The sequence below is a fragment of the Pinus tabuliformis genome, chromosome 6, assembly GCF_031772625.1.
Source record: "Pinus tabuliformis cultivar Carrire ecotype Pingquan chromosome 6, CPIR1, whole genome shotgun sequence".
NCBI classification, from domain to species: Eukaryota; Viridiplantae; Streptophyta; class Pinopsida; order Pinales; family Pinaceae; genus Pinus; species Pinus tabuliformis.
In genome coordinates, this window is record NC_142292.1 from 870,774,579 (window position 1) to 870,793,517 (window position 18,939).

The 18,939-nt window shown below is 34.1% G+C and overlaps 1 protein-coding gene across 1 annotated transcript in view; it reads right to left on the minus strand.

Annotated features, from left to right (window-relative positions):
• Nucleotides 1–4,566: 4,566 nt before the first annotated feature.
• LOC149261655 (MADS-box protein EJ2-like) overlaps nt 4,567–18,939 on the minus strand; it is a 284,312-nt gene continuing 269,939 nt past the window's right edge. Inside the window, exons 5-8 of the mRNA XM_089382124.1 lie at nt 8,387–8,428; nt 6,621–6,662; nt 6,402–6,517; nt 4,567–4,946 (exon numbers count right to left, since the gene is read on the minus strand). Of these exons, the coding sequence (XP_089238250.1) occupies nt 4,865–4,946; nt 6,402–6,517; nt 6,621–6,662; nt 8,387–8,428 (282 nt within the window). The 3' untranslated portion in view covers nt 4,567–4,864. The remainder of the gene's footprint in view (nt 4,947–6,401; nt 6,518–6,620; nt 6,663–8,386; nt 8,429–18,939) is intronic.

Sequence of the window (18,939 nt, forward strand, 5' to 3'; positions counted from 1 at the left end):
TAGCTCTTGGATAAAAACATTCCATTCTTCCCACCATTGTGGTATCAATTCCAAATCCCTCCCTGATAGCCACGCTTGTCCCCATATAGTGGAGTGACCTTGTTTCTCGATCTGATTGAGGAAGTGAATACCTTTAGAGTCGAGTTTCATAATGAGGTCCGGGGATAGTGCAAAGTTTTCATTACAGCCTACCCATGGGTACTTCTCTATCTGGATGTTCTCCCCATTCCCTACCTGCTAGGACAGACCTTGCTCGATGATCTTGAAAGCGTCTATGGTAGCCTTCCAAACAACATATACATTCCCTTTTTTCTTAATTGGATTTATTATCCAGTCTTCTAATGGGACAGGGTCTATATATTTCCTCTTGACCACCACCGTCCACAAGTTCTCCATCTTAATAATCCTCCATCCTGATTTTGCTGCTAATGAAGGCCCGAAAGTTATGAGGTCTTTTATTACCTAGCCTCCCCATTCCTTTGGCCTTGCCACCTTCTCCCATGTTACCCAAGGTAGGACCGATTCCTCCTTAGACCCTGCCCATAAAAATCTGCTGCAAATCCTTCTTATTTTCTCCAAAATGCCTTTTGGAACCCATGTCAAAGCTTCCCAATAAACCGGAATTGATAGAATGATAGATTTGATAAGGGTCAACCTTCCTGCCCTTGAAAGCCACTTGAAACTCCAATGTGTAATCTTGGCTTCAATTTTTGCTATTAGCCAATACCAATCCTATTTTCTATAGGCATTCGGTTTCAACCAAAAACCCAAATATTTAAATGGATCGTCAAGTTTATGTACTTCAAAAGGCAATACTTCTGAGATTTGGATTATTTCTTGCCTACTAAAACCTTCCAGAATCAGCTGAGATTTCCTTTGGTTCACTTGCATTCCTGTGGCCTTCATAAAAAAGTCTAAGATCCTCTTGAATTCCTTTATTTCATTGATATTCCCGTTACTGAAGAGCAATATGTCATCTACAAATAATAGATGAGATATAAATAGGTTTATCGCCACTTCCACACCTCTTATAGCTCCATCCCTTTTTGCCTTCTGCACTAATTGGCTTAGTCTACCTTTAGCAACCAGAAGGAAGAGCAAAGGCGAAAGGGGGCATCCCTGTCTCAATCCCCTTTGCCATTTGAAAAATGAAGAAGCAGTGCCATTTATCATTACCGCGAAACTGACACTTGTAATACATCCCATGATCCAGTTAATGAAATCAACTTTGAATCCCAGATGAGTTAGTAACATTCGGATATAGATCCAACTTATTCTATCATAGGCTTTGGATAGGTCAATTTTTACAACTGCCCCTTTCCCCTTCTTCTGTTTGACACTATGAATTGTTTCCTGAGCAACCTCGATAGCCTCGTGGATTTGTCTACCATCTAAGAACCCAAACTGTTATTTTGATATGCATCTTGACAAGATGGGTTTCAACCGGACCGCTATCACTTTTGCAATTATTTTGTAAATGCAATTACATAAAGAGATTGGGCGAAAGTCTTCAAAAGAGCCCAGATCTTCTTTTTTTGGAATTAGGGCTATGAATGTTGAATTAAAAGGGGGGTAAATAGCACCTTTCCTCCTAGATTCTTCGACCACATCCGTTACTTCCTGTCCAATTTGATTGAAGAAATGTTGGAATAGTTCAATTGTCCACCCGTCTAGACCCGGGCTCTTGTCCTTTGTCATTGATCTGATGATGCTCTCAACTTCCTTCTTCGTGACTTCTCCCATCAGATCCACCACTTCTTCCTCATCCACATATCGGGGAAAACTTTGGGCTGTCCTGATAACCTCTGCCAATGTAGTTTCCACTTGTCCTGTGAAAAGCTTTTGGAAATGACTTCTCCCCATATGTGATAGAGTTTCAAAAGAATTTGCTTCTCTGCCTTCTTCATCCTTCAGTTTCCATATCGTGTTTGAGTTCTTCCTTCCTCGAGCATAATTTTGGAAGAATTTAGTGTTTTCATCTCCTGCCTTCAGCCAAATGGCTCTACTTTTCAGTCTCCATTCTTCCTCTCTTGCTAGAAGGATTTTACTTTGTTGGCCTTCCAGTAACAAAATTCTATCCTTTTTCTCCTGGGTTTCATAGCCATCTGCTTCAGGACTTTCCAAGTCTTGGAGTTCCATACCAATTTTGCTTAATTCTTCATCCTGTTTTTGTTTCTTAGCCTTTGACCACTCCACTGTTGCTTTTTTCAGCCGCTTGAGGTTTTCCATGAACAAGAAGCCTTTTTCTTCTGGATCACTAATACTTGTTGGTCTCTAGGTTTCTCTGAAAAGCTTGTTAAAAGAGTCCTCCTGCAGCCATGAAGGATTGAATTTAAAAGGGGTTGCCGGCTTTTTAGGAGGCTTGGATAGCTCAAGGAGAATTGCAAGGTGGTCCGAGTTCCCTCCCTCTCCTATCCATTGACGGAAAGTTGGAATCTTTGATGCGACCTCTTCACAAAGTAGGAAACAATCCAATCTTTTTGCTATTCTAGATTCCCCTATTCTTCGATTTCTCCAGGTGGGCCTTACTTTCAACAGGTTTATATCTATCAAATTGTGTGAGCTAAGAAAATTGTTGAAAAAAAATCTGATAAAGAGTCTTCTCTAGCTGATGGGCCCCAAATTTCAGCTGTTCCAATTGAGAAATTGAGATCTCCACCTACCACCAGATTTGGGTTCCTCATCACAGATTTGGAAAGTAAATAATTCCAGAATAAAGCTCTCCCATGACACGGTCCATAAATATTGACTATCAACAGGGGGAAACCTAGCTCTGAGGATAGGACTTCCATCCCCATTGCATGATCCATCCCTCAAGAATTTCTCAGTTTAAATTTCCCTTCCCAACCATACCCAATACCAGGTTTGCGGTGCTCTCTTTCTTCTTGATTATTTTCTACTTTTTCCTCTTTTCCCCCGTTTGCCTCTTGGCTGGCCCTTCCTCCTTGTTCTGTGCAGTTGTTGCAACATTTGCTAAACCCTCCTGTGTTGAACCTGTATTCTTCCTTGTGACGATGATAGGGTTCCCTCCTTCCTCCCTTACTATTGTTGACCCGCTTCCAAATCCTTCCACTGGGCCTTCTGAAATCCCCAATCCTCCTTCCTTCCCCTTATGACTAGATCTTCTTCCATGGTCTGTGACCTCCTTCCTTAGGGCCGAACCCCTTCCAAGCCCTGTTTCCTCCTTCCAAGATACTGTCCTGGGGTTTTTCAGACCCCGAAAATTTTGTTCCTTTCCTGTAGTCGGCAGCTGATCCACCTCTGCATGCCCTAAATCCGCCTTTAGCCCAAAACCTGGGCTTCTTCCCTCCGATTTCCTTAACCCACAACTGAAAACTATATCCTCAAGCCCCCTAGAGAAAAAATGATTAAGCGGGGGAGGGATCTCTGTACTTACTTGGGGTTTTCGCGGATCTTCCGCTTTCTTAATTGTTGTCGATCGGATTCTTGTCTCCTGGAACAAAGAAACCGCAGAAACTCCCTGGCCGCTCAATAAGGCCAACCCTAAGCTCTCCTCCAACAATCCTAACGATTTCTTTTGGTTCCAGGTCACCTCCGAGCCTGTTTTTTCTTTCCCAGTGCGTCCAGCTAGCTGGATATATTTTTCAATGTTCTGATTAGTTACCTCCAACCCCCAAACCGACAAAATGTCTCTAGGTTCGGGATCAAGATCTACGACATCACTGGGTTTGACCATTTTTTAACAGTTTTACTGCTGGTAACTGCTGGAAACCCCAAGGGATAAATGGTCCATTCCAGTTTGCTTCGTTGTCAAGCTTGCAGTCGCGAGCTGCTCGGGGAAAGTGACAACGAAAAACTAACAGTTTCCTAAACCCCGTGATGCTTCCGGCTGCCATTTTCTGAGGGAAACCATCGGGCGGTCCACGTTCCCAGAAGCTCTGTCTACAGGCCCTCCAGCTGTCCTTGCCCGTTCTCTACTCCTGCCCCCTGCATCCCTATCCCTTCTGTTGTCAGCCTCCCGTACGCCTGCCCGTCCTAATCGAAGACCCCATGTCCTCCACCTGCAGAGCCCTAGGCCCTCGGCCCTGAAACCCTAGCTCCATCCGAATCCTTCTTCAACAAAAATGGATCGTCACGTCATTGAGATATACAACCACACTGTGGATAATTAATCCCATGATGGTGATATCCCATATTATTTAAATGTTTTGTATAGTTATTTAAATTTTTTTATTTTATTTTATTTTGATAGAGATGAACAAAATTTCAACTTTGATGATAAAAAGATAATGTTACACATCATACTGGGCTATAGAATAAACTTTGGGCTCAATAAGCCACATCATACTGAGCTATAAAATGAGCCTCTCAGCGCAATAATATATATCAAAATAACAAAATAATTAATTAATATTTACCAATAGGAAAAAATTAATAAAAATAATTCATAACTTTTAAAATTTTAAAAACCATACATATAACTTTCAACGAAAATGGGATTATTCAAAATTAAAAATAATAAAAAATGAGAAAAATGCCAGCTCACCTAGCAGTTCCTAGATCAAACGCCAATTAATTACACAGTCACATCAAATATCCAGCTACGACACAAAATATACATGGATCTGATATCAAACACGTACTCTATAAACATAGGTTTGATTTAGGCTGATCCGCCATATTTTATGCAGTTGTTTATATCTGTTTAGTAATGTAACTGTTTCAATAATATACATGTAACAACTTTAATAATGGGAGGCGATAAAATTGACCAGTTATCACCCTAGAGATTAGTATTTGTTAGCGGATTGGAAAACAATACATTAAGGGTGGCATTACTTGTGAATTTATTCCAAATATCAAAATTTCATAGGTCCCCTCCTGAAATTTGACCAGAAAAATTTCAAACCATCCTGCCTTCCGCGTCGTAACTTCCGGATTGCCTTTGGTCAGTAGTAGTAGTTCCACTCGGGGCCGACGGACACCTGCTTGATAGATAAAGACGGAATATCATCACAAATTTTAATTCCTTGTCCCAAAAGTTTGTGAGTTCCATTGAAAACGACAAATAGTGCTTTAATCATAATACATCCGTTATTGCTTTTCACAACAAATTTCTTATTAATAACAACTAAAATTTTGGGAAAAATCACATAAGAATAATATCTTCAACTCACTCATTTCGAATTAACCAGTGTCGTTCATCTTATCTTGAAAATAACCTATATTGATTGGTTCGAAATACATTAACTATATTACTCCTATATAATTTTTCTGAAATTTTTTATTATTAACACATTATATGATTTTTCCCCAAAAAATTTTATTATTAACAAATTTCTTATCTAAACTAACGGATATTTAACTAACTTAAACTAACGGATATTTAACTAACTTATAATTCGAAGGAAAGTGATCCAAGAATCTTCAATCAAGTTACACTCAAGGAACCAATTTAAAGCTTTTCTCGATGTGAGTGCTTGTGTGTTCTAGTTTTTAGAAATCTGGTATTGGTCATTGTCATGTCAATTTTCTAAAATACCAATTAAACAAGCTAAAACAAAGTAGCTATATAAAACAAAGAAGAATCAATTTCCCAGCAAAAGTTAGACCATGAAAAATCCTTTAAAAAACCTGAAAATGATTAGCTAAAACTAGAGCAGAAGAAGCTGGATTTTGGACGTGGAAGGGACTAAAAAAGACTAGTGTTAACAAAATTATTGCATCAGGTCATAGCCTTAATAATCATGGATGAGATTGCATAAACTAGTAGTAAAGGTTTGGAAGTTTATTAGAAAGATTGCATAAACTAGTAGTAAAGGTTTGGAAGTTTATTAGAATTTGGAGTTTTTCATGTAATGGGACTAAGAAAGAATACTATCAACAAAATTATCGCATCAGGTAATAGCTTTATATAATCGTATTTTAGTAAATTAATAGTAAGGGTTTGGAAGTTTATTAAAATTTAGAGTTTTTCATGTAACAGTAACATGATATCAGAGTCTTGTAGCTTTACATAATTGTATTTTAGTAAATTAGTAGTAAGGGTTTGGAAGTTTACTAAAATTTAGAGTTTTTCATGTAACAGTAACATGATATCAGAGTCTTGGTAAGATTTAATTTTGAGTTTAAAAATGTCATAGCAATTGTCACACTCTTTTAAAAATCAATTAAGTGAACTAATCACCACCATATCCACCACTCTATTTAATAGTAATAGTAAAGATTAAATGAATATGAAAATCACTTCAATAACCATATTTTAAAAATTACACTAACAAAATTAAATAAATGTAAAGGTAAAAATTTGATGAGTGTGAAAATCACTCCAACAACCCTGAACAAGGCTCGATTAATTTTAGAAATCATGACCTTTCTGTCTTCAAACAGTAAAGAAATATAAAAGAGATGTGAAAGAGAAAGTGAATTGATAAAATTACCCAATATGGAGAGTCGGTTCGCCTTGCGGATAGTTTCCTGTAGTTGAGTGCGACAACCCGCCGGATATTCGTACAGGACAGTGATCACGGGGATATTGTCCTTCCAACTCCGAAAACTGGAGCAGTTGTATCAATTAAAGCCATGAGAAACAAATTATTCTGTGAATCATATCTTTGAGGGGATAATGACAATATCGATGGCGTTGATTTCCCACTTACATTCCTAAGTAGCGATTTGTTTATTCCCTCCAGCAGCTGTTCCTGTACGAATTGCCATTGGCCAAATGTTCAGATACAGGGAAACTTCCTTTAGTAGCCAACAACTTCATGCTACATAATCCAACCAGAAGTGTAGAACTATATATATATATTAAAACTTCATATTACATAATCCAGAAAGAAATATGGAAGCATAAACAGAGAATAACTACAGAAGCTTGGTGTTAAAAAAACATTAGCAACATTGCCCAAATCCAAAAGTTAGAGAAAAGTTTAGTAATATCAATGAATTTATTTTAATTATAAATTAATTTTAAAGTTAAGTTTAATCTAAAAGTATTAATTTTATATTTATTATGTTTAGAGTTTTTTTGTTGATCAATTTTGAGTTTAGATTCATCAAGTTTTTAAATAAATCAATTTTTTTTTTAGTGGAAACTTTTCTTATATTTTATATTAAAAATGATTTCAATTCCAGAGATTTAATTTTTTTCAATTTTTAATAAATCTAGAATTCAAATAAACCTAAGCTAATTATAAATTAAAAAAAGCATTAGACACATATTAAATAGAAAGAAATATAATTTATTTTATTTTTCATTTTTTTTTAATTTATTCATTTAATAAGTAGTCATGTTTTTAAAATTAAATTTGTATATGTTTTATAAATTGAAATTTTATTAAATATTTAAGAAATTCATATTTTATTATTTTTTAATTATTATAAAATAATTAATTTATAATTTTAATATCTACATTAATCTTTAATAAATCTTTAATTATTTTTCAATTACTTAAACCTTCATTAATTTATAATTTGAAAGTTCAATATGTGGAGTATTTCAATAAAACTAAAGTAGGGTAATTATTTAGTACGATAATTAATTAATTAGTAATTATAATATTTTCAGTAAGTTTAAATATATAATTATTAATTCATATTTTATAGTATTTTTATATATATGTTTAAATATCTGATGTAATAAGTGAAATGTATTTAAAAGTATAATTTATTTATTTTTAATTTAGTTAGTTAGTTAGTTTCTTTTTTAAAACTAAGCCATACATTTTTTTATAATATCCCGCATTTTTTTATTTAGATTTAAAAATAAATAAATATATTTTAATATTTTGAATTTTTTGAAAATTGCAAATTTTATAGACTTAATTGAGATTTACAATTCCAATTAATTTCTATTAAATTCTAAATTTATTATAATATTTAGTTTATCTTGGTGACTCCCAAACAAAATTATGATGGAGAGTGAAAAAGAGGAGATTTATTATGGATATTTGCTCATGATTATCAGCTCAATCTTCTTTATTTTCTTTCTTAAATTAATTTAAATAGAAAATTATGTATTTTTAAAACAGTGGTATATGTGAGTTTTCAATTTAAAGTTTTTAAAAAAGTTTAAGATTTTTAAAAATATTTTTATTTTAAAGATAACGTTATTAAAAGAAATTTAGTGTATTTGACTATTTTTAGATACATTTATAATGACGATTCTAATTGCAATACTTATTCTTGATTTTAATTGCATTGAAATGTTCAATCATTTGGACAAGAGGGTATTAGAGATATCCTCTTATTCATAATAGTAAAGAGATGAGGAAACATTATTAACATTTTATTATATATTTATATGAAAATGCTTTCGGAAAATATACAATATGTATATATTCTATGGAAAATGTATGAAACATAGTTTTCCCAAATGAAAAGACAATTTCACTAGAAATTATGTAGGATTTTCATAGTATACCTTTCCGCGTAGCTCTTCAATCAAGTGCAACATAAGTTGAGTCTGTGAAACATGAATAGATCAAATATTAGTTTAAAGAATGTTTGAATCATATTGTTATTAGTAGGTTTCATATTTAATATGAGATCCAAGGGTGCTTAACAGATAAAGTATTGAATGTGGAGTTGAATTACTCTACAATTTAGAACAAAATCTATTTAGTGAAAATTCAAATAAAGAAGAAAATTAAGTTCCTCATTGGAGTGCTTCTAATAGGGTTTGTTTATCTTGAATGTTCAATGTCAAACCCTTGTGACTACCTTTATTGTCATAAGGATCATAATATATTGGATCTTATATGTTGTTGTGATATACATCTCTCAGTAGATGTGACATTAGTTTTTGTATAGAGAGGTGTTTATGAGATAACAAATTCACCTATTGTAAATGCACTTAGCTAAAGCTATTGTGAAGCATAATTACGTGTTATTTTTGTTGTATGTTTCACCTATCATATTTTTTGGTTATATGGTGATCATCCATCCCCTCATAAAGAAATAGAGTACTTCACTTCATGACACAACTGAGGAAACAATGTTATTTCCTATATAGATGTGGATAAAGTTTCTTTCTTTGAACCAATTGAGTCATAATAATTACATTTAAGCAAATTTATTCACCATACTATATGATTTTTCCATGGATAAATTCTATGCATCCTAAAGGATATAAGCATTAAATAAGATTCCTAAGTAACTATTTCATTTTCAAATATGGATGTAACCATGCACTACTTTCTTTACTTTCTATATGGCTCACTTGTTTAGTTCGTCGGATGAAGCTTGCAATGTAGCCTTTAAAATTTGGAATCCTAATCGTTAATCAACCCACAACGACTACACTAATATTTTTCACTAAATTTTTCCCGAGGAACTTTCCTATTGTTCACAACCTTAGACACAATTTTTTATTTGGGGGAAGTTTTAATTGGATACATCCAAAATTTAAAACAAGTATATCTATTTCTATGAGGTTTTGCTACTTCCAATGTGAAATTGCATAATGACCACTTTATACAAAAGGGACCACATTTATAAATACCAATAGTCTCTAACTTTGTGTCCCTTCTTATCACAAATAAACATAGAGGAGATCATTTAGCATGTACCTTAGTTTTGGGTTTTCTCCTATGCTTGGAGTCTAGATTACTTATTTTACCAAATGTTGCTATAATTAGAGATGTTTGGGTCATATTCTTGATACCTTCTTTGATCATGCACAATATTGTTACAATAATTGAGTCCTTTCAAATTCAATTCTTTTTTTCATTTCTAAGCATGAGGTAAGAATTGCTTCAATCATCCTTTCTTTAACAAAGGTGATATTGATGGTTTTAGTTTATTTCCAAGCGAACAATTTTAGGGAGAAGTTGTATAACCTTGCATCCACACTAATAAAATTTTCATCTTTGGATCATTCACCTACTTCCTATTTACCACCATATCCTAATTCTTCATGCTTCAACCACGAGTTTCTCTATAATGGGGTGTTTAATATATTACATTTTATGGAAATCATTTTGCCACTTAAGCTTATTAGCTTCATTATATTAAAGAATATGACCCTAAATGAAATTAGAAACTACCAAATCCTTTATTGCCTAATTATAGTTAGAAAGGTATTTAAAGGGTGTGATATGTTACATTAATTAAGGTTTAAGATTTACCATAGAATTAGAAGGATTTTCTTCTTGGTTCATCACATGAATCTCTACTTGAGGTTATTTTACAACATTTCCTCCTTATTTTCTACTTCATATCAGTTTCCATCCAATTTATTCATCTTATATCATAAATGCATAAGATAAACATTAAACAAATCCTAGTTCTCGATGACATTTGTGAAGGATCCCTAGTGTCTTAATATTTTTCCCATCACTAACTCTATAGAGATTTATAAGGTTTTAAGCTTAAGCTACAAGTATTCAATCTTCATATCTAGCTAATGCAAGTTATACCTTAAAAGTTGATTCTATTACTAAATATGCACATTAATGAATTTCAAAATTTCCCCACTTTTTTCTTCTCAAAGCCATAACAATGATTTATTTGCTTCAATGTGAACCTATATAGGATACCACTCTTACGCTAGTATGTTATCAAATTTTTTATCTTATAGTTATGTTAATTCACCAACAAAAATACTATGAACCTTTTTAAATATGATAATTAAATCTAATTTAAGTCTATGTTATTTTATTTAACCGTGGCATACCAACACCATTTTTGATCTCTTGGATTTGCAACCTCTACTTCTATGTTTTTTTCCTTAGCCATCAACACATTTCTCTCTAATGTCACCCTTATGGTGGGGGCATGGATGATGCCCCTCCTATAGAAACACAATCACTTCCAAATCCAATTGGGCTACTTCATGCAAATTTAGCAATTCATCATCTCACAAACCATAGTCGGAGGAAAACCCATGTAATACAACCATCAATGATGTTGCAACCTCTACCTCTACCACTCCAACAACAAAAATACAAAATCTAATGGATCCTTCCTTCCTCATACAGTTAAAGCTCCCCTCCTAAAAATACCATAAAAAATAGGGACGGAAATAAAAAATATGAGAGAGGATGAAGTAATATGTAAATTTATGGGTGTACAACTCTTGAAAAAAAAATAGTACCCGACTAGATCTAGAAGAGCTAGACACTTAAAGGGAATCTCAACTACAAGTAAGGGTCCAAGGGATTCCTCACAATTATATTCAATGATATATAGGATACAGATTGCATATTTAAGGGAGGACCATATTTCATGAATTTGATTGGCTTATTCATGAAGCCATGGGTTTAGAGATTCCACCTGATAAAGAAGATGTTTTTGTGGCCCTAGTCTGGATCTATCTTTATTCTCTCCTTTTAGAACTTTGGGACCCTTAAATATTATAAAGAATTGGTAATTTCGTAAGGAGATTTTTTATAACCTCTAGACTACAAAGAAAAGTCGATACACTTCTTATGCTCAACTTCCCACTTATTTAGACATATCCAATTCTCTCCATATAACCATTTAGCTGAGTAGTGAAGATGGAATATAGGAAAAGGTAATAGATTATGAGAAAATCCTCTTTAGATTATGAAAATGCCATGAATACAACCATATATTCTGATGATTCCCAGCTAAATTCACAAGAAAATTTGTCCTCACATCAAGATTGGTTTACTAGGGTCACCAATAAAAGGAATACTACCAAAAGAGAAACAAATAATCCAACCTCTGAAAATATAGCAAGCCATAACCAATACACTTTCCTCTAGTAGTTGGAAGAAAATGAGACAACCACCAAAGCATAAAATACTAAAATGAAAGAGATTGGGAAAACCAGTCATCAACCACCCCAACCAACAAAATATATGCATGCACAGTTGACTGGCAAAGATTTCCAAGAGGACCTAGAAATGGAGGATAAAACCCAAGATTTTTTTGATGCAAAAGATTTTGAGGCAATGAACCTATAAAAGATTAATATGCATGCTATTATAAAGGAATGGAGAAACAAATACCTAGAAACCATTCCCTAGAAGCAAGTTCAAATCATCTCTAGAGCATATATCTGAAATCAATATCTAAATCTTAATCAATATCATGAACTATGTAATATCCCTAACTAAATCTCTTCTTTGTCCTCTCATGGAATAAACTGAAATTGTCCTAGAGATCCATTGATTAGTTCAAAGGAATGACTAAAGAAAAAAAGGAGAAAAAGAAATAGTCAATTACTATAGTACTTAGGGGACTACTTGCTTAATATTGGAAGATTCTCACTAGTGGATGCCATCTTTCAATCCTCCACTCAACATCATCAATGGAATTCATCTCATGGAATGATAGGGGTATTAATGGGAAATCTAAGAAAATACTCCTAAAAAATGAAATTAGAAAGAAAACCCTGACATCATGATGATTCGAGAAACAAAATGCTCTTCTGAGTCTTTGAATAAGCTTTTAATGAATTTCTAGAGAAACTCTTATTATCTAGCCCATGATGCCCAGGGAGAATTAGGAGATATTTCTATTGCATGGAACCCTTCCTTAGTAACTCTTCAAGATTCCTTTTCTCTGCCTAGAATCCTAACTGCTAACTTTCATTTGATTGGTTCAACTAGTTTGAGTTTCATAACCAATTTTTATGGCCCTAGTATTCCTATTAACAAAAAGGTCTTCCTTCAAAACCTCCAAAGTTCCTCAAAGCTTATAGGGGAAAAATTTGGATTATAGGTTAGGATTTAAACATGATATAAAATTTCAATGAAAATAAATGTGGGCTTCGTAGACTGGTTGAAGAAATACCCCTGTTCGTGAAATTTGTTAGTAATACTAGACATATAGATCTTAGTACACATAACGACTTATATGATTGGAACAGTAAGTGAGGAGGCACATCTCAAATAACTTCAAGACTTGATAGATTACTCATAGCATAATCTCTTCCTATTTTAGGCACCAATTTTCAAGTTTTTATTCTCCTTGCCATGGTTCATATCTTTGGCCCATAGAACTCTCTATGGATTGAATTGGTAGTCCTAGGAACATATTGTTCAAATTCAAGGAATTTTTGGTAAGAAATCTTGATTTTCTCACTAATGTAAAGAAATGGTCGAAAGAATTAGATCATTTTTTTGAAACCCTTATGTGTTAGTTTCAATAATGGTTAAAATATCTCAAAATGAAAATAAAGAACTAGAATATTGAAGATTTTGGTAACATCCACAAAGAAAAACTAAAGTTAGAACAAGAGATGGCTATCATCGAACAAGTAATAATATCAAATGAAATATCTAAGGAATTTTAACATCAAGAAGTAGTCACTAACCTCTAGCTAGAGGAAAATTTGAAGCAAGAGGAAATCCTCTATAGAAAAAAATCCCGAGTATAATGGCTTAATTAGGGAGAGAAAACACTAAATAATTCCATATATGCATGATGAACCACAAGAAAAGTAATGGAATATTAAGCATAAAATTACCCAATCAACAAAAAGTGGGAATCCATGATGCAATAGCCCAGGAACTCATGAATCATTTCCAAGTCACACTATTGGAAATGATTTCAGATATAAGGATTGTTATTAGGAAAATAATAGAGAAGATTCCAAAACTTGTAACAAGGGAATAAAGTGATCTCCTTTTGAAGGAAATCACCATGCAAGAAGTGGAAGAAGCTATTATTGAAATTCATAAATGCATGTCCCTATGTCTCATCAACTTTACCCCTAATTTCTACCAAGCTTGTTGGAAAATTTCTGGGTATGACATTTGGAAAGTAGTAGAAGACTCTTGACGCTCCTCTATATTAACAAACCTTGATGCTAGATTTATATCTCTTATTCCTAAAAAATCCCACACTAATTCTCCTTCATATTTCAGGCCTATTTCCCTATGTAATGTTATCTCTAAAATCATCTCCAACGTTATAAAAAATTGAATAAAATCCATTCTCTCCTCGCTTATCTCTCCTAAGCAAACTAGTTATGTTGAAGGTAGAAAAATTATGGACATGAAAATACTAGCCCATGAACATATTCACTCCATTAATTCCAATAAGTCTCCATGTATGTTCATTAAACTTTATATGTCTAAAGCAATTGAAAAATTGAGCTGGAGATTTATTTTTCACATGATCATTGTTTTTAGGTTCACAGAAAGCTAAATGGTCTCCCTCCTGCAATTTTATTCCCTTGATGGGTATTAGGAAGGAATACTCCAATTTCCCCTACACATTTCTCCTCATGGTTGAAGGGTCGAGTAGATATATCAACTCATCCCTATATCTTGGCCAACTAAAAGATCCTCCTCTCAGTTCCCATGATCTCTCTTCTTTCCACTAATAGAATCTGGACAATAATATTTCTCTTGGGTATCCCCACTATTAAAGAAGCTAAAAACCTTAAAAACATCTTTCAAAAATTTTACGGTTCCCCAAGAACTTCCATTAACATGAAAAAATATCAAATCTTCTTTTTAAATACCCCACTAGCTATCAAAATTCTCATATATCATTTTTGTTTTTTGAAAGGAGCTCTTTTATGTCTATATACCATGTTAAGATATTCTGACACATAGGAAATAGTTAAGTATAGCTTGGTCTAGTGTAGAGTTAGGTAAAGTGTGTTTCTTTACTATGTACTCTTGTAACTTACAATCCGACAGTCATGGTATGTTCTAGACATGAAGTGATCTGATGATTCATTCTCTCCTCGGTATTACCGACACTTGATTCGTGGCTTAACACACGATTGGTCCATGATATCTATTTAAAGAGCATGGAGGGTCATTTGTAGGGTAACCATTCATGAGAGAAGCCTATGCAAATTTTCATTCTTTTATTAATAAATTGCCTGAAGTGGCCGCATTGGCTTAGGCCGTGGACTATTTCCATCTTTGAGGGTTTTAATCACGTCAAGAATACTGGTGTATTGATTTGTGATCTGTTTGTGAGCGATGTCCTTTGGTGCTCTGTCTGAGGAACTTACCCTATAAATTCCTACATGGTATCAAAGCTATTTGGGGCTGCATTCGTTGGTGATCCAAATCTGAAGCTGATACAATTGCATCCGATTTCCGTTTCCTAGATCTATTGTTTCTGATTGCTTTCAGGCCGAGAGGACTGCTCTATTGTGTTAGGAGCATCTATTCCAGTGAGGAACCCCTTTCGTTTCATGCGAAAAGGTTTTTGGTAGCCCTAGGTACATCATTTTTAAGATCTAGAGGTATATAGTCTTTATTTGCAGTTCTAGCTATTCATCTCTCTGTTTATTTTGGTTTATTTAGCTCTCTGTTTTTTATTACCAGATCTATACCTTTCATTTCTATGTATTCTCTTTGCCCTACAACTCTGTGCAATTTGGGAAAATCAGAAACAGAAAGGAAGGATTTTTCTAATGCGTATGCACTTTTCTCCACGCCTTAGTAGATCTCGGAAAATTAGAAACATTGAGGAAAATATTTAGTTTCCGGCTAAAGCTAACTTCAAGCCGTAAGGTTTGTTTTTTTTTTGTATAGTCGTGTTGGGTTTTGTGGTTTTTGTTTTGTAGGAAAAAAAAGATTTTTCAAGTAAGCACGCACCCTAAAGCATTAGTGACTAAAAAAAAAAACCTTCCTCTTTTCCAAAATTTACCAACTTTTTAAACTAGCTCACTTGGTCCAAAGTTACTTTATGAGAATAGAGGTCTTGAGTTCAAGTCTTTCTTTTTGTTGAGTTACTTTTTCAAAAAGCACATGTAACTTATGTTTTAAAGTTACTTTATGTAAAAGTGTTCTCACCCATTATAAAAAATGAGTCACTTATAATTCTAAAGTCTCTTTATCTTTTATTTAATTTACAATTTAGTGAGTAGCTCATAAAGTACCATTGTAAAAGTGACTTTCACTTATTTATAAAAGTGAGTCACATAAACTCTATTTTTTAAAGTGAGATAATTAGATTAAGTTTGGAAAGGGGGCTTTTTTCTTAAATATAACATTATCATTCATTTCCACACATTCACGCACTTCGTCGACATCTTCAACTACTTTTATTCAAAAAGCCATAACTTCTTCATCCGGAAGCCGTTTTCAGAGCCGTTTTTTAATCAGCCTAAGTTTTTGTGATCTTTCCATTGGAACACTTAGTTTCAACATCTACAACTCCAGTTTCTGTTAAAATGGAAATTCCATGCCAAGTTATTCTTGACGGCACCAACTACTTCCAATTGTGGTCCTACATTGTGGATTTACTTAGAAGTAAAGGTCTTTACAGAATAGCTTTAGGCCAAGAAACCAAACCTCAAGATGAAGATAAGGTAACCATATGGGAAAATAAGAAAGATCAAGCACGTGGGTTGATAGGGATGTCTATTTCTCCAGACCTTAGATTCCATATCATAGAACTTGATACCCCTAATGAAGCAATGAAACAACTCACTAAAGTTTTTGGAATTAAAAATCAAATTAGAGTCCATCAACTTGAAAATGAGTTGCTTACGTTGGACCCCAATAATTTTTCTTCCATTGACTATTTTTTGTCCAAGTTCAAGGCTCTTAGACTTCTCTTAGAAGGTGTTAAGGTTAAGAAAGAATAGGTAGCCTTATCTATTCCATTCTTACTAAGTTAGGACCAGCCTACTCTGTGTTTGTTTCCACCTTCCATTCTACTAGAGAAGCATTTATTTCTCAAGGACAAGACTACATGTCCCCCTCTTTTGATGCCTTTTGTGATTCCTTAATAAGACAATAATAAAAACTTTGACATCTTAGTCTTCTTAATCTTGGAAACTCTTCTAAGAAAGCCTTAGCTGCCCAGCAACAACCAAATTCAAAGAATCCTAAGAAGAAGTCTCCTAGAAAGAATGGTCCTAAACCAAACAAGGGTACTAAGTAATTTCAGTCTCAAAATGAAAAATCATTTCAACAAAATGATAAGGCAAATAAAAACAAACTGAAGAAGACTGATAGACATTGCCACTTTTGTAATCGAGATGGCCACTTAGAATCCAAATGCTTTAAGAAGATGGAAGCCTTGGACGCAGCAATCAAGAAGCATAACATCCATTTGGAGCAAACTTCAACTTCAACTTCATCTTCAGGAATAACACTTTCTGCATGTGGTTGTCAAGCATCTCAGTTTGGTTATGCACTAAATGTACCTTCTTCTTCTCATTCTCATGAGTGGCTCATTGGTTCTGGAGCTTCTTATCACATGGCCAAAAACAAAGCCATGTTTTCTTCTTTAAATGGTTGTAACACCAAAAATATATATGTTGGTGATGATAGATCTCTTAGTGTTGTAGGGATTGGAACTGTTCATCTATACAATGGTCAATTTAATGATGTATTATGTGTTCTAACCTTATCTTGCAACCTTCTATCTGTATATCAGATAACTCATTCAGGTGAAGGTAAAATTATTGAATTTTCACCTCACGATGTTCTAATTAAGAACCTAGAGATCCTAGACAGATTTTAGCTATTAGAATTGTTGATGATTCTACAAGGTTGTATAAGTTTAACAACTTTGGGTCATCAAATCTTACCTCGGTATTTGTTGCTCATAATGATGAAGTGAGCAAACTTTGGCATGAGCGATTTGGTCACTTAAAGTATCGCTCCCTTCAGAATCTATGTAAAGAAAATATGGTGTCAAGTCTTCCAATGGCATCTTGTAGAGATGGTGTTTGTTCTGGATGTGTACTCAGAAAACATCATCGAGATTGTTTTGAAAAACATGCCTCTTGGCACGCCTCATCCCCTTTAAAGCTTGTGCATTGTGATTCATGTGGTCCACTTCCAGTTGTTTCATTATCCGACTACAAGTATTTCTTAACTTTCGTTGATGATTTCTCCAGACGCACTTGGGTATACTTCTTAAAACTCAAGAGTGAAGTATTTAACATGTTCTTGGCCTTTAAGGCCTTTGTTGAAAAACAATCTGGACATCAAATTCTTAAGCTAAGATCTGATAATGGCGGAGAATATGTTAACAACAAATTCATCAACTTTTGCACTGAGAATGGAATTCAAATGCAGCATACTATTCCATATAATCCACAACAAAATGGTGTAGTTGAAAGGAAGAATCGCACCTTAAAGGAAATGGCTAATTGTATGCTTCAATCTAAAGGACTTAGTCTTAATTTTTGGGCAGAAGCAATTAACTATGCAAATTACATCGTAAATCCCACTCCTACTAAGGTTTTAAAGAATATCACTCTAGAAGAAGCATCGAGCTCAATTAAACCAGATGTAAGTCACTTTCGTGTTTTTGGAAGTGAAGCATAGGCCCATATTCCAAATGAGAAACATAATGCTTTAGAACCTAAGAGTGAAAAATGTATTTTTGTTGGATATTCTGAAGATGTCAAAGGATATAGATTTATTCCACTTAAGTCCAAAAATGTTATCATTAGAAGAGATGTAAAGTTTGTTGAAAATATATCGGCCTACGAGCCTAGTTCGGCGGATATTCCACCTCTCTCTATCCCTTCTACTTCTGAAAATATTTCTTCTTCAGATGATGACAACGAGGATGACAATCCTCCCCCACATTCTCAAGATCCTCCTTCAGCTCCTTAGCTTCCAAAATGTGTTCGTGCTACTCAGGATGCAGCAGGTGCTCTTGTCGGTGATCCTACAGATCAACGATGTACATGTTCTCAGTTCGATAGAGCCTCTTCTTTATTGGCTCAAGCTTCAATGAATTATGATCCTGACACCTTTGTAGAAGCTCCGGGCCATCCAGATTGGGATGCAACTATGAATGAAGAATATCGTTCATTATTGGCAAATGATACATGGTATCTTGTTCCTCTTCCCAAGGGAAGAAAACTTGTTAGATGCAAATGGGTTTATAGAACCAAGTATGGACCAGATGGAAAAGTCGATAAACATAAAGCTCATCTTGTTGCTAAGGGCTTTTCACAAGTTGAAGGCATTGACTATACTGAAACCTTCTCTCCTGTTGCCAAAATGAACTCTATCTGCCTTGTTCTTTCCCTTGCTACCTCTTTCAAATGGGAAGTCCATCAGA